The sequence below is a fragment of the Phaethon lepturus genome, unplaced genomic scaffold, assembly GCF_000687285.1.
Source record: "Phaethon lepturus isolate BGI_N335 unplaced genomic scaffold, ASM68728v1 scaffold1576, whole genome shotgun sequence".
Taxonomy (NCBI): Eukaryota; Metazoa; Chordata; class Aves; order Phaethontiformes; family Phaethontidae; genus Phaethon; species Phaethon lepturus.
Window position 1 is genome coordinate 65,358 of NW_010543852.1, and position 14,593 is coordinate 79,950.

A 14,593-nucleotide genomic window follows, 5' to 3' on the forward strand; every position below is an offset into this window, starting at 1 on the left:
CTTGTTAAACTACTAGCTATAGTACTGATTCAGGGAGGGGGGGGCGGCGGGGGGGAGACAACACATGGAAAAGATGAAGAACTTACTAAATAATAACAAAAAGTCACTGGAAGAGGAATGTGCTGCTTTGCCTTCTCTACCAGTAATATCGAGGAGAAAATGATTCATGAACTTCGTTTGCAAAGAAAATTCATAAATAATGAAAGTATTAAAAAAAATTGCCCTAGCAAATGACAACATACATAGGACATTACCCCCATCCTCTCCCAAAAAGCTCTCCTTTTCCCCTTACTTCAAACTTTGTTTCAAATCCTTTCTCATAGTGTTGTCCCTAGCTTCTAAGTAGGGAGCCATCCTCACGGCTCCGGGCATACGCTGAACAATACATCCCTACAGCATCCCTGCTTCTGAGGCATTCAGAGGGTAGCCCTGTCTTACGCCTGCATCCAAGTGGACAGGAAAAATGAGAGACAGAGAGAACCAAACTACAGCAGGTTACAGAGAAGAAGAAGAGTGTCCACTTTCATCAGGTTTTGGATCAGTCGTGTTTCTTCAGACCTAGAAATGTATCCAAATAGAGCAAAAATGTCAAGCAACCCGTTATCCCACACTAAATCTCACACCAGTCTTTCAGGCAACAGTATTTAGGACATGAAGACTACCCTAGAAACGGATCAACACACAAGCAATGCACACCCGAAGTGAACTATAAGAGAAACTTTGAAGAAGTTTCTAATGCATCTGCCTAACTCTGGCCAAGTGCCCAAAGCGCTTCATTTCATAGCCACTTAATTCGCCTAATTCTTACACTGGCACTGTTATTACTATTGTAGTTGCTATTATTGTTGAGGAAATTATCAGAGTGTGGGCACAAGTTTATTTCCATTCTCCTACAGGGGTGAATGCAGAACCAGTCCTTGATACTCAGAGATGCCAGCAGCCTCTGTTTTCTTGTCCTGGTCACCCAGAAGCACATGGTCTGAACAGCCTGAAGTCTGCTCATCCAGGCTAAGAAAGGCCTTTCTGTCATCCCTGCTTTTCCTGCAGATACAGAGACCCCAGGAGACAAAGCAATGGCCCCTCAAGTGATGGAGGAACAGCCTGAGTGAGATTCCGAGGTGGAAGAGTGAAAACTTAAAGTGCCGTATTTCTCACACGTCCAAGATGTACCAGAGGCTGTCTCTGGCGGTGGGCGTACAATTAAGACGCTCAGCTCTCCAGCAAGCATGGAGGCAGAGCACAGGGTCAGACAATGCCTGGCACACAGTGCAGAGCACATGCTTCGCTTGAGCGTGGCTCTTTGCTCAGAAAAAACTATTTTAGCAATTAAATTACTTTAAATATTTGAAGCAATGAAATGAAGCTTGACTTCCTAAACATTGTGTAGTAGGTGACCAACTTCAGCTGCCAAAAAGCAAGAGCAACATCCAGCTTTTCAGCAGTAAGCAGCAGTCTTGAGTGTCCGTGCTGACAAGTCTTAGGGGAGCTTAGGCGTTCCCGGTCAGCACTGTGTTCTCGCCGTCTGACTTCACAGACCGCCCCCAGACACCCAAAAATGAGATGATCCCAACACTTTTGGCCACAAAACTTTGACACAGCATTTCAACACCTCCATATGCCTTTCAGAGTGCAAACTGGACAAGAATGTACTTACAGAGATACTCTGGGTTTTTTCCCCCACATTTAACCACGCAGGAGAGGAACCATTGCAATATTTCCATGAATTGTTCCACTCTTTGTTAATTGATACTCTTCAACTGCAACATAATTAAAATGGCCTGACTGTTAGATTACAAACTGAGAGCTTATTCGAGATATTTTATCCAAATCACATCCTCAAGGGGTTTTATACAGTCAGATAGTTCTGGCTGCAGGAATCGGCTGTTTTCAAGACAAATCACTTTGCTAGAAGCATTGTATAAAAGGACAATGGTTGGAAGTTTTATAACTGTCTACTTAATAGTAAAAAAATTCCTTGTAATGAGATGGATGTTACTCGCCAAAGAAGATGCACATGTGCTTTCACCACAATAAATCATCAGGAGTACAGTTTGTATGACAACAGAGAGGAATTCAGCTGGCTCTTACAAGACATGATGAAGCAGGAAGATCAGTCTTTTGCAAACAAGGGGAACAGATATTTAGATTGGAAAAAAAGGCAGTTACTTCTTAGCCACAGGTCCAGAGATATGAAATTAAAGCAAAGGAAACATTTTAAACAATACCCCCAGGAACATAAGAAAACCTAAATACTCAGAAAATCTATTCAGTGATTTTCAGAAAGGAATTAACACTCCTGGAGCACTCAGAGATAAGTGTTTTCTTAACTGACAGGGTAGCAGGCAGTACAAAAAATACCTCATCAAAGCATGTATTTGTCTGCTGAGGGACATCATTCACAGGGAAGGAAAAAGTGCAAAAATAGAAACTGAAGTCTCAGTTGCACCAATATGTTAGAATCCAGAGGAATTTTACAATTTAGTAACTTCACTTTTTTGAGCTGTTCAGGTGACAAAGTGACAAGCTGCAGAGAGCAACTTCAACAAGCAGCTTGTAGTTCTCACTCCATGTGAATGTCTGGAGAAGTAGCAAGAAGCCTTTTTCTTGTCCGACTCATTTAAAATCCAGATATTGCAGCAAGCTCTGCATACTGGGACACACAGATGCAACACTCACCCTTCTCAATTAGCAGTTCAGAAAGGCTGGGGCATAAAGCAGGAGAAGGCACTGTTTCCCCCAGCTCCTCACCAGACCCACTGCAGAGACGCAGCACACTGCAAGTCCTCTGCCATTCCTGAAGCATGCGAAGGTAAAACATCATGGCTGAACTAAACAAACCCACACCTTACAATATTTAGAAATGTTCTATCTATGCCATATCACTTCACACAGTATCTGAGACTTGTAAACAGTGGGCTGTGGAAGACCTAAGTAATACTTTAATGCAGCCAAGACATAAAGGCTTGCACAATTACATACCTTACACAATTCCATTCACCCAAGAAACTCTGTGTGTTTTACAGAGACTAACTAGCCTGGAAGATATTCTTGCCATCCGTAAAATACTGGGCTATTTATAATCCTTTTACAGACAGGTAAACTGATACACAGAAAAGGATTTGCTCACTTCCAGTAAGAACTCAGATTTATAGGGCTCTGTTTCAAGAGCTTCTTGGAGACTTTCAAAAACTATTAACCCAGAGCAAATCACACCTGCTTTCTGATAACACTGGTAGAGGATATGGATTATAGAAATGTGTTATCAAGAGGTAAACAGGAAATATGAACTTACACAGCATCAACTGCTTCTGTGTCCTCTGTCCTTGCAGTAAGCCCAAGAACACATTTCCCTCCATTCACTGAGGAAGAAACTGCCCCCAGTATAACATCAGCCTCATCAGAAGGTAAAAACATACCCAAGGAAGTTCCCAAGGAGCCTCCAACTTTCTGGAATTGTATAGCCCAGCTCACCTCAAAACAATTTATTTCACATAAAAGCTCTGTTACCGACTCCAAAGGGAGCCCTCAACTCCAGGTCAAACTGCTAGCATGCCCCCGGCCAGGGCTGGTGCAGGTACCTTACCTATTTCTCCAGGAACACGTTTGCCACTGAAGCGAAAGCATGCTGTGACATTGAGGCAGTTCACTGGCTGCAAGCCGTCATGGCACTGAGGAGCTGTGATATTGATGGATGCGGGCAGGAAAATGGAGATGTCCATGGTAATGACAGGCCTGGATCTGGAGGTCAACAAAGAAGTGGAATTGAGTGATCATTCAGAGGGAAGTTCTTAGTCAAAGGAAAATAAAGTACATTTGGTAAACTGCACAATTTCAACCAGACATGAAAAATAAGAGAGTGCATTCAAACTGTAACATAAATTAGCACTTGACCTAGCTGGCAAGGACTACTAGTGTCTGAATGAAAACCATAGCATCAACTTGAAGTTCAGTGCTCAAATACAAACTGCAGGCAGGCAGCTGGGGAAACTGATTAATATATGATAATAATAATCTCCAGCAAAAGTTGCATAAAGCCTTCCTGATGACTGAAGAGGATAAAAAAATTAGCACAACGGCAACCAAGGACAACAAGCTCAGGCAAGTGAGACTGCTTGCTAAGCAGTCTGTATGGTCAGGAACAGGTAGGTCTTAGGCTTCCAGACAATGGTCTACAGTCAAATTTGTGACCTGAAAGTCAAAGAGCGAGCACGGGGCTAGGAGATGGATTCATACATAATTTTTCTGACAGTACAAGAGGGACAACAGACCCACAGACTCCATGTTTTCTGGAAGAGGGAACATTTGGCTAATTCCTCCCAGCGAATGGTAAGGATTGAATACTTTGTTCATGCTGTTGAACTCTGTTTCAGGAGTTACCCAGTACAGTGTGAATGAAAGCTTCTACCCTTGCAACTCTGGCACCAGGTTATTGCTATGACTATTCCCAGCTGAAGACGACCTTGGCCAGAATTGCAAAGTAAGCTGAGTGGCATTAGGGCCCAGGTGGGTCTCCTTTCTCACACAACCAAGCCCCACCAGCTTGGTTGGGAAAAGCAGCCCACAAAACCAGGCTCTCCTGAGCCACCCCCAGCACAGGACTTCAGCCCAAAAATTCATTGAGTGTTATTCTTCGTGGTTTCAATTCTGTACATGTTCAATATGAACATATTCTTCCAAAACCAACTCTAGTAGTAAAAAAATGTGCAGCAACCAGCAGATTCACTTCTAAGGTATTCCCAGCAGCCATGCAAGGCCAGACCACGTAAGCAAATCACTTCAGGACTCTCACTCCACAAGCCACTTAATTTAGAGGCAGGGGAGATGGGGGAAAAGAAAGCAGGGATTGTGGTTACACCTAATTCATATCGACTGGAACAAGCTTCACATCAATCTCCAAGACAGCTGCTCAGACTTTTTTACCACAGCCTGAAATAACAGTGCAAGTTCTTTTGAGGTGGAGGATGAAGATAAATGCTAACCCTAGAAATATATACCGTAATGCAGGGAAAAGGGAAAAGAGAGAAAAAAGAGTGAGCTTCCCAGGATCATTTCACACTTTGGAAAAAAACTGTTTCCAAATGCTTGCGGAAACATAAAAGAGTAAATGCTATAATTGATTTAGAAAAATATTTCTCCTAGAAAAAAAAAATTCTCCAGCCATGATGCACTATGTGATTTTTCCTTAACGTTAGCTCACTGGGTTATTCACTGGGAAAAAAACCAAAAACCAATGCATCTGTCAAACAGCCATACACACACGCGAGCAATACAGCAATGACGATCTGCCCCAAGTCACCACGGCTTCCACTAAAGCCTTTAATATCACTTGGCAAAAGATTTGTTGGTTTTGGCCAAAGGACTTCACAAAGGCTTCTGGAAGGGTAAGGAGGAAAAAAAAAAGCTGATCTCTTTATCCTAACCTGAATCTAAACAGCAAGAGGGACACGCGGTAAATTGGCAGTAGCAGCAATTAATCAGTCTGCCCACAAAGTCAGTAATGCACTAATCTCCTGCAAAACGCACAGGCAGTGACTGAACATGTGGACAGAAGTCACCATGCTGTTGCAACGTATGTTGTTTTAAACATCACAGCAAGCCTTTCAGATTGCCCTTCCCGGCCCTGCAAGTAACAACAATGCAGGAGAAAAATGCAGTTTTCTTCCTATCGGTTTCAGAGGTGCAGGGCTGCAAGATCCCATCCGGAGCATGGGACACCTTTTCACAGAAGCAACAATTGGCTTCCCCTGCACGCATGATGAAGAAACAGAAAACTCTTCAGAAGACTTGACTACTGGCCACGCTGATCATCAAGAGCATTTCTTCTCCCCTCTCCTTTTTTCTTTATGTTTTGTTCAATTGATTCAAATGGCAACATAGCCAAGTTTTTCCTGCCTTGAACAGGAAGGAGGCTGGCACATCCATTCTTCAGCTCCACCATTTGTCTTGCCAGTCTCACCACATCCCTGTATCTTCCATTAAGATGCAGGAGTCCCTAGTGATATCTAGGTATTGACAGGATTTTTCTATTAAATATTAACAAGTAGAACAATGAAGCTACTGGCAAAATTCAAACTTCCTATTCTCTTCCGCAGGTCTGTGCATCTCAAGCCTGCTCCTACTCTAACTCTCCACCTGCAAATTTGGTAGACCAAGCTGTCACACCTCTCCATCAGATGAAAAAAAAAAAATTGCACTTAATTCATACATTCGACAACAGCAGCCCAAATCCTGTGTGTATTGCAAACATCTCCGTATTTCATTTCCCTGAAGACTCTTATTTCATTCTGCATCCCATTATAACTTGCAAAATTACATCCTGGCATCATACACAGCTGGCTTTTTGCTCAACTGCGTTCCCTTAAATCATAATTTATTTACTTTATGCAAATGTAAGAACAATAAAAGGCCCTCTCGCACATTCAGAGTAACCTTTCTAAAAAGGCATTAAGACGCAACACATCTCCTTCCAGCATTAATCCTTTGTATTGTCCATAGCCCTGGGAGTCCTACATATTGTCATCCCTCACTATGCTGTTTAAACTAGATTTTGCATTCCATGTCTAAGGGTCTGCTTAAAAAGTAATCCAGCTTGCTGCTTCTGACCACAGTAAACTAGGGAGAAAATCAAAGTGGTGGAAGACTTAGGCCACATAAGATATAAACAGAAAACAGACACAGAAAGAAGGCAACAGCTGATGAAAAAAGACATTGATCTCACCTCAGAAGTACCACATTGTCTGACAAGAAGGCTCCAACAGTCATATCTGAAATTTTTGTAACATTGAGACAGTTACAAAGGAGGCACAAAATTCAGTTCTCTCAAGTCAGTTGGTAAATTATGGAGCATATATCTAAAAAAAGCATTTTTCTGACTTAAATCAGCCAGCTGGTCCCTTCAAATATCATTATGTCATTAAGTATTATAACTGGAGGATTATGTCTGTGACGTTACTTCACTTCTACTTCATTGTTTGGTTTTTATTATTACCTACTTTTTTCCTTTTTTAAGATTGTCCTCATGACTGAGCAGCTTCCAGGTGACTTACAATCTTGGCCATATACTGAAATCCTCTGCTTTAATATCTCAATCCTTTGTCATGACTGCCCAAACACCTGAATCAAGCAATTTGCTCAAATTCTTATCAGGAGCTTCGAATAACGGAGGGAAATGGGAAGAAAACGTTCAGCTTCACTGGCCTCCTGCAATCGCAGGAACCAGCAACCTGGAAATGACCAGCTCTGCTGTTTTGTCAGCCTGTTGCTGCATTTCCCCAGTGCTCTCACTACCAGAGTAGCAGACGTACCTGGATAACCATTGCCATCCATATCGACTCCCCCTGATATGGACTGGCCGAACATCCGCAGCATCGGGTTTATCGTTTGCCCAGACAGCTTCTGCAGCGGAAAACACACGTGAAATCAGTCAGTAACACAAAGAAATCTCTGGGGGGGAGTGAGGGGAAAAAAAAAAAGGAAAACCCAAAAAATCCTCTTCAAGTCTGATTTTCATGGTCACCGGGGCTCTTTTTCCATGGGCTGGGAGTGCCGCACATCTGCAGGCTCGCACTTCACCCACGCAGCCCCGAGCAGGAAGGCTGCCGACTGCAGGAAGCCCTTCTGCTCTGGGCTAGGAGGCCGGTGTTGACTTGGATTAAAAAACACACCTGCGTTACAACCCTGCTGCAGACCCAAACAAAATACAGAACACATCAAACAGATTTCTCGGAGTGGGGGGGAAATTCAACTGCACCCTAGAGATTTTCTCTCTTTTTTTTTTCCCCCTCATTACCTTCATTTCTGTAAATAAAAGTTTTAAGTGGCATCTTAACAAAATTAATGATCAATTGAAACAGAAAATCCTGTACAATCATTTCTTTTCGCAAAGTTTGCCAGCATACTCGAAGTCAAAATGATTAATTTTCATCCCACTTAGAAATTCTGGTTTCCATCAGCTATTATGCAGTATTTTGTGTCAGTCTGGAAGCTGTATCTCATTTCTGTCTCCCCAATGCAAGGATTAATTAACTTCTAACATAGCTTCTTTTTTTTTAATAACACAAAAGCTTTCTCTAAACAGTTTGAATTGTAAATGCCTTTGTCTGAAGCAAATTAATATATCTCATTTTCAAAGGCAATCAGATGTCTCCCAGCTCTCACTCATTATGCTAGGCCACCAATGCAAGACCTGAACTCAAACCAACATCTGACTGCAGAAGCTACAGACAAAAGAAACCTATCCCACGAAGTAATTTCGAGACTGTTGGTGGTGCTTCACAGCTTGTGACATGCGACCAGCTTTTCCTGGCCCTCCCATAAAAGGACACAATACTGGACAAAAGGTCAGGCAGGAAATTCAGGGGCAAAAAGACAATTTGAGGGCAAGAAAGATATCCTGCAGTCCTGACAGCCAGTTTAAAGAGAAATCAGTGTTCCACCATGTACTGATCTCCTTCTCCTACTCATGGGCAGATAAGATTAAGACAACTGGAAGTAACTTCCTCCCCACATTACACTTGCATCATATTTTTGGGAGGTCCCAGTTAGGGTGGTAAATCCTGCCTGCAAACATCCCAGCGGACATCTGCAGGCTATTACAGCCTAGAAGGCAGAGGTATAATGCTGCTCTGTTCATAAGTGCCATGAATGAAAACAGCAGGCCACAAAGCCAATTAAGCTGCTTCTGCTCATAGCCACCACTAAAGCTGCTGAAGGGACATGAGGGAACGACATTGATCAGCAATTTAAATGAAAAGAGTAGGGGGGAGCTAACAAAATGAAAAGGGTGAAAACATACACCCTCTAGGCCCCCCCTCCACCTCTTGGCTTATTTAAAAAAGGAAATCCAGGGCATTAAGATGGCTCAGGGGTATAGTAATAAGATACAAAAAGTCTTTCACCTCTGGGTTCAAATCCAGGGCAGGTAGGTAAAGAGCTGAAGTTGTTACACAGCTTTTTTGGTTGCACATAGGAGATGAACTGGTGATGTGTCTGGTGCCCTGCAGCAGACACTGGGAAACTGCACAGAGACACTGACCATAAACGGTGCCCCCTCAGCTGCCTCAGGACATGGGACAATGATAGGAATGGTATCAAGAGTCAATGACCATGGTACCCTGACACCCTCTTGGGCTAGGCTTTGTCCCACTGACCAAGCAGAGAGGCACACGCCATGTCTGCTGGCCTTGCTCCCATGGGGAGGGAGAGATCGCAAGCAGCGTGTTTTGCTTCCCACCCTGCTCATCTGGCCTCTTTCAAAAATGTTAAATTTTCTCATGAATAACCAAAAAAAAACCCCAAAAAACTGATCCTTTTCAGCAAGAGCTGGAAAGCTCCAAGCTTTTGAATGACCAGAGAAGAACCTCCCAACCAGTGGCTGTCAACAAGAAATGGGCAAAATCCTCCACATGCCACACATTAGTCCATTTTAGAAGTATCCATAAAGAGTCATTTAACTTCCTTTTTTCTAAAAAACAGTGCATGGCATGTACATGGTAAAAGGAAGAAGGACTAAACTTCTACAGTCTGTTAGAAGAGCCTCCAATATAACCACTAAACTCTTTTAATTCTGCTTAAACTGATTTACTGTGAAGGATCCCACCCAGCAACAAAACAAAACAGCCAGAACTTCAAACACACAGAGGGAGGGAAGATTCAGGCTCTCTCAAAAAAAGAAATGTGCTAGACAGAGACTAGGGGACACATGTTGGGCAGCATGAGCATAAATTTATCTTCTCTATTGCCTGGCTACAGTAGCTAAATTGCACAGTGTCATCTCTGCACAAGATGCTATAGCATACCCCAGTTGAGTTTTTACTTCACAATAATCGTCGGGTGAATGGCAGCTAAGAACAGCCTTGTGACATATCGTCACGTTGCAAGGTGAGAGCCAACAACATGGGTAAAGAGGCTTCTGCAGTGAACAAAAGAAAACTTAGTACCTCTTCCTCCTCACTAAGCCTGCTTCTGCAGGAAGAAAGAGCAACCTCCCAGCTCTCAACTGGCCTCTCCATAATTTGTATGCTCAACCTCTCCAAGGTTTTCATTTCTCCTCTGCAGCACTACTATCTCTAAAAATTGACATTCAAACCCAAGACTTTGTTCATTTCAGCTGATAACTCTAACAAAAGACAGTGAAAAATATCTCCTTATGAATGTACTTTTACTCTACAGCATAGATGGGGACAGACTTTGGGAGAAGCCATTTTCAAACAAGGACTGAGAAAAAGATGTAGAGCTATGATAAGGCTACCTAAAAGGGGACCCCTAAGTATGGTTTATTTCTGCAGGCCCCAGGAAAGTCACTTCAGATAGGTATCATAAACAATAGTGTCACATACCATAGAGTACTGAGGTACAATACCATTGGCATCCCCATGATAAATGTACACTGCTCCTACATAGTTATCCTCCTTGGGTGCCCCAATGGCAACATCTGTAAAACAGTACAAATTATAAACATTTCACAATCCATTCCATTAATCCAGCTTTTTCATAATTTTAGAAGCCAGCTATCCATAGGAAAATAGCTCCTCATGACAAAAATGATCAGTAGTTCATGTCAACCTGGCTAGAAGAATTTGTTTGATTTAATGAAGAGCTCATGTTAAGCTAAACTCAAAAAAATACACAAATGTAGATGAATTTGTACATGCATGTGGCTATTTTGTGCCTAATCAGAAACTTGTGCTTTTTGTGAAAATGTGTGTTTATTAACCAGCAACCATGCCCAAAAAGTTAATTTAGAATACTTTCTTATCAAAATCTCCAATCCAGAGGAACATCAGCTTTGTGAACCAGGACAGCACTGGAAAAACATTTATTGTAGCACCACATTATGTTTGCTTGAAAATCCAAGGCTCCAAAATGAGGCTAGGTATATTAAATGGATAGGCAGGAAGGAAAAAAGGCTGCTAAGGGTGCACCTCCAATTAAATTTGATTACATTTGAAAACTCCTGCAGAAAGAGTGATCCCCAACTCCCATTCTCCTCTCCTAGTTGAATCTAGTGAATGCACAGCTGCTAAAATTGAAGTCTTCCTGATGGCTTCATATCCACAGACTGATCCAAGTCACTCTGCAGTCTCTCCTTCACCACACCTCACCCACAAGCAGCAGCAAGAACGCACCAATGCATGTCCAAGTGCAAAGGAAGAACATGCGCACCATTTGTGAAGGCAACATGCAATGAGATTGGGTTAGACTTAATGGGATACTGTGCCCTGAGCAGCCTGGAAGAAATAAATACAGGCACACACTGAGTAAGCCAGCCTTTGTTTGGAAGTCCTTCATCTGTGCTGCCAGAAATCAGGGCAGAAAAGGTGTCAACAAAACTGGAAAGGCTTGAAGACATAAAGAAAAGAAATTACATACATAAAGAAGAAAGACAGGTTTCTGTTTTGTTCAGGGCATGGGTATCTAAAGCCTTTCATAAACCATACAGGGAAGAAGAAAATGCAACAAGGAAAGCAAAGCAATGTTAATGAGATTGGAGTGTGAGCTGTGTGGACATGGACACGGACTAAACACACATCAAGGACAATCAGCTACAAAAGCTTTAGCAGGCAAAGCCTACAAAAGCGCATTTATCCTTAGCATGAGCCCAGGTGCTGGCTGGGTCCGGAGGAGCAATGGATGCCACATGCACCCAGCCATGGGAGGAGACCAGCAGTGCTGTCAGCCCCGCGGCCCAGGAAGAAATCACACCGACCTGGGAAGCCATCATCATCAATGTCACCGAGGGCAGCCATGCTCTCCCCAAAGTGCGCGTTGTAGGCACCATCACCATCCAGGACAAGCTGCTCTTCCAGCACTCCCTAGCAAGCAGGAAATAAAACAGGGTCAGGGAAATGGTGCAAGCCCTGGATGAGGCAAGCCTTCCCCATGGGAGACACCCACACACTGTGGGAAGCACCGGGGCCAGGGCTGCAGCCTGACTCTCACTCTCACTGCTCATGGATCACCTGGGCGCTAGAAATTTAATTTATTTGGGTTTTTAACCTTCAGCCTTTGGCAGGGGGAAGGGGAGGCAAGAAGGAGCGCATGAGTGGTATAACTAAAAAGCTAAATTAATTACATGATAACTCAATGATGTAACTAAATGCAGTCACAGGGCTTGGTGAGCTCATGAAAGTTTCCAGATGCCTAAAATGTAACAGTCCAGAGCTTGCTTTACTGGCAGATTACATACAAAGAGTGAAATCCTCAGTCCAAGCTTATTCAGCTAAACTCCAGTGAGTTAAGGAGAATTTTCCCCTAAGCAAAGAACATTTCAGGAACTGGATTTGAAAACTTTTTAAGTATTGGACAGAAGGATTAAAGCAAAGACCCTAAAAAGCCTTCTGAAATGAAGAATAAGGAAAGAAACTTAAGGAAATAAAGAGACAGAGAAAAATTCAGAATAAAGTAGCTTTGTACTCCTATGCCGTGAGAAGCCTGGATTTGGTATTTCTTGGCCACCCACTTTCTGGTCAAATGCATAAGCTTGAGTTTCTTGCAGTCTTCCCTCAAGGGAAAAGGAACATTTCCACAAGAAAACAAAATTTAGTTACGCAATCCAACTCTGTACCCACCTCAAGGGTTGTTTTGTTTTGTTTTCGCTTCCTTTGTGAATGAGAGTAAACTGCCCTCTGGAACATGTAATAAAATCTTTTTTTTTTGGCTGCGGGGAGTTGCTGACTTTAAGAAAATCCCACATAATGAAATTGAAACACAACAGAGAGGAGACAGGCAGGCCTGCATGTGTGACTCATTTCTTTGCAGTCCTCACAGGAAAGGGCAAAAGATGAGCATATTAAATCTAGCATCACTATGCATGCTTGTATTCTAATGCAGTTTTCTCTGATCCACTGCAACAAGCTCTTAAGCAATGGTGCTTGCAAAATGAAACAGTTTAAAATTACCAAATTTTAATTACCAAATCTCTAAAATAAAACCCACAATCCTGAAAGCCACTGCTCCTGCACATAATTCTTGCTGCAGAAGTATAAGAAATTCGTACTAGCTTCTTGACTGTTTCATAAAAGATAAAAACAAACTCATGTAGGCTCTCACTGTGAGCAGGAAATGTTAGATATTATCTGCTTGCCATTCTGGACCCTATCCTGAGGACTCAGCAGTGATATAAGAAGTAGGACAGCCTGTGGACCAAACTGCCAAAGTAAAGCTCATTTAAAGGAGTGATAATAGAAAATAAAATTACACCAAAAGCAATTCTGAAGTCTCCCAAATGCCTCCTATAGGACTCGGGGTGAATGTTAAGTCTAGAATAAACAAACTCCATACACTAAAGTTCACAAAATACTGATGAAGCAAATGAATTTCATTTTAGTCCATAACAACTCCTATGCTGAGACAGCAGGTTTAGGACTTGAATATTAAATACATAAAAATAGGTAAACAACCATTGTTTTCCTATAAATACAACATAAGAATGATCTTGTTTTGCTGATGCAAGAAAGTTTATACTTTTCCAAGACTGCTGTTGGGTCATGTAAAAGCCAACAGTACCAACTGATAAGAACTTCCCACTAGAGACTATATATGCATTGATATAAAGTGAATTCAGTGTCTGGCTTCTCTTCACAAGGACTCCCAAACCCTCAGACATTTTTGTTCTGATGTGTAGGTCCCAGTGACCACCCAAAACACAAAGGAAAACTCAGTCAAAGCTGCTCTTACTTGGTTTTGGCATCAAATTCATGTAAAGCCACAAACACCACCAAGTTTCAACATAAAACCAGAAACTTTCCCAGACCTCCTCGAAAGATTCACAGCTCTATGATGAATGTGGGCTGGTGTCTGGGTAATCATGATACCAGATGAGTTTTCCATGCCTTCATGCTCTGCTAGAAACATCCAGAGCCCCACTATTTGAGACATTGAGTTTCACCATGCAGTGCTGGAAGGGCATTAGCATTACCCCACCCAAACCCACACCCTCATCCCTTACCAAGTCATCTCCTGTACATACTCACGTTTCCTCTGTTGATATAGACTGTGACTTGACCCTCATCTCTGATCTCAGAAAACATAGGTGCTCCGACCAGCAGGTCTGACAACCCATCAGAGTTCAGATCAACTGCACATAAGGAGGAGCCAAAGTAAGAGCCCATCTGTAACCAAGCCGAGTCACAACAAAGCATTCAGTATCTGCCCACACACAGGAGGAAATCATTTAGGCGTGTTGTTTTTTTTTTTAATTTCAAATGATGACTTGCTGCTTTATCACTCACAAGCACTCCTACAGAGAAAGCTTAGGGGATAATTCTGGCAGGAATTAAACACTTTACTGTAACAGTGCATCAGCTCGGATGTTTCGCCAACAGAATAAAATTTATAACCCGGGACATGCTTAAGTGAGACACCTAAAGAGCCTTCTTAGACTAGCTTTCACTTGTCAAATATTTAAAACCAGGAAGGGGTGAAGTAAGTTTCTCAAACCAAGACCTGGCTAATGATTAATCATGCCCAGTGCCAGACTTCCTAAAGAGAGCTGAAGTTGGGTACCACAGAAATAAAGAAAAGAAAAAATAGGCAAAAGGTAGGGTATCCATGAAAAGAGGCATCTAAAATTACCTCTTGGTTGTGGACTATC

At 42.4% G+C, this 14,593-nt stretch overlaps 1 protein-coding gene across 1 annotated transcript in view; it reads right to left on the minus strand.

Annotated features, from left to right (window-relative positions):
• The window catches only part of LOC104621845 (integrin alpha-9-like), a gene marked incomplete at both ends in the record, with an annotated part of 43,928 nt that overhangs the window by 3,152 nt on the left and 26,183 nt on the right, over window positions 1-14,593 (minus strand). The window contains 6 exons of the mRNA XM_010288453.1: window positions 3,584-3,738; window positions 6,719-6,764; window positions 7,305-7,395; window positions 10,338-10,432; window positions 11,708-11,813; window positions 13,974-14,111. Of these exons, the coding sequence (XP_010286755.1) occupies window positions 3,584-3,738; window positions 6,719-6,764; window positions 7,305-7,395; window positions 10,338-10,432; window positions 11,708-11,813; window positions 13,974-14,111 (631 nt within the window). The remainder of the gene's footprint in view (window positions 1-3,583; window positions 3,739-6,718; window positions 6,765-7,304; window positions 7,396-10,337; window positions 10,433-11,707; window positions 11,814-13,973; window positions 14,112-14,593) is intronic.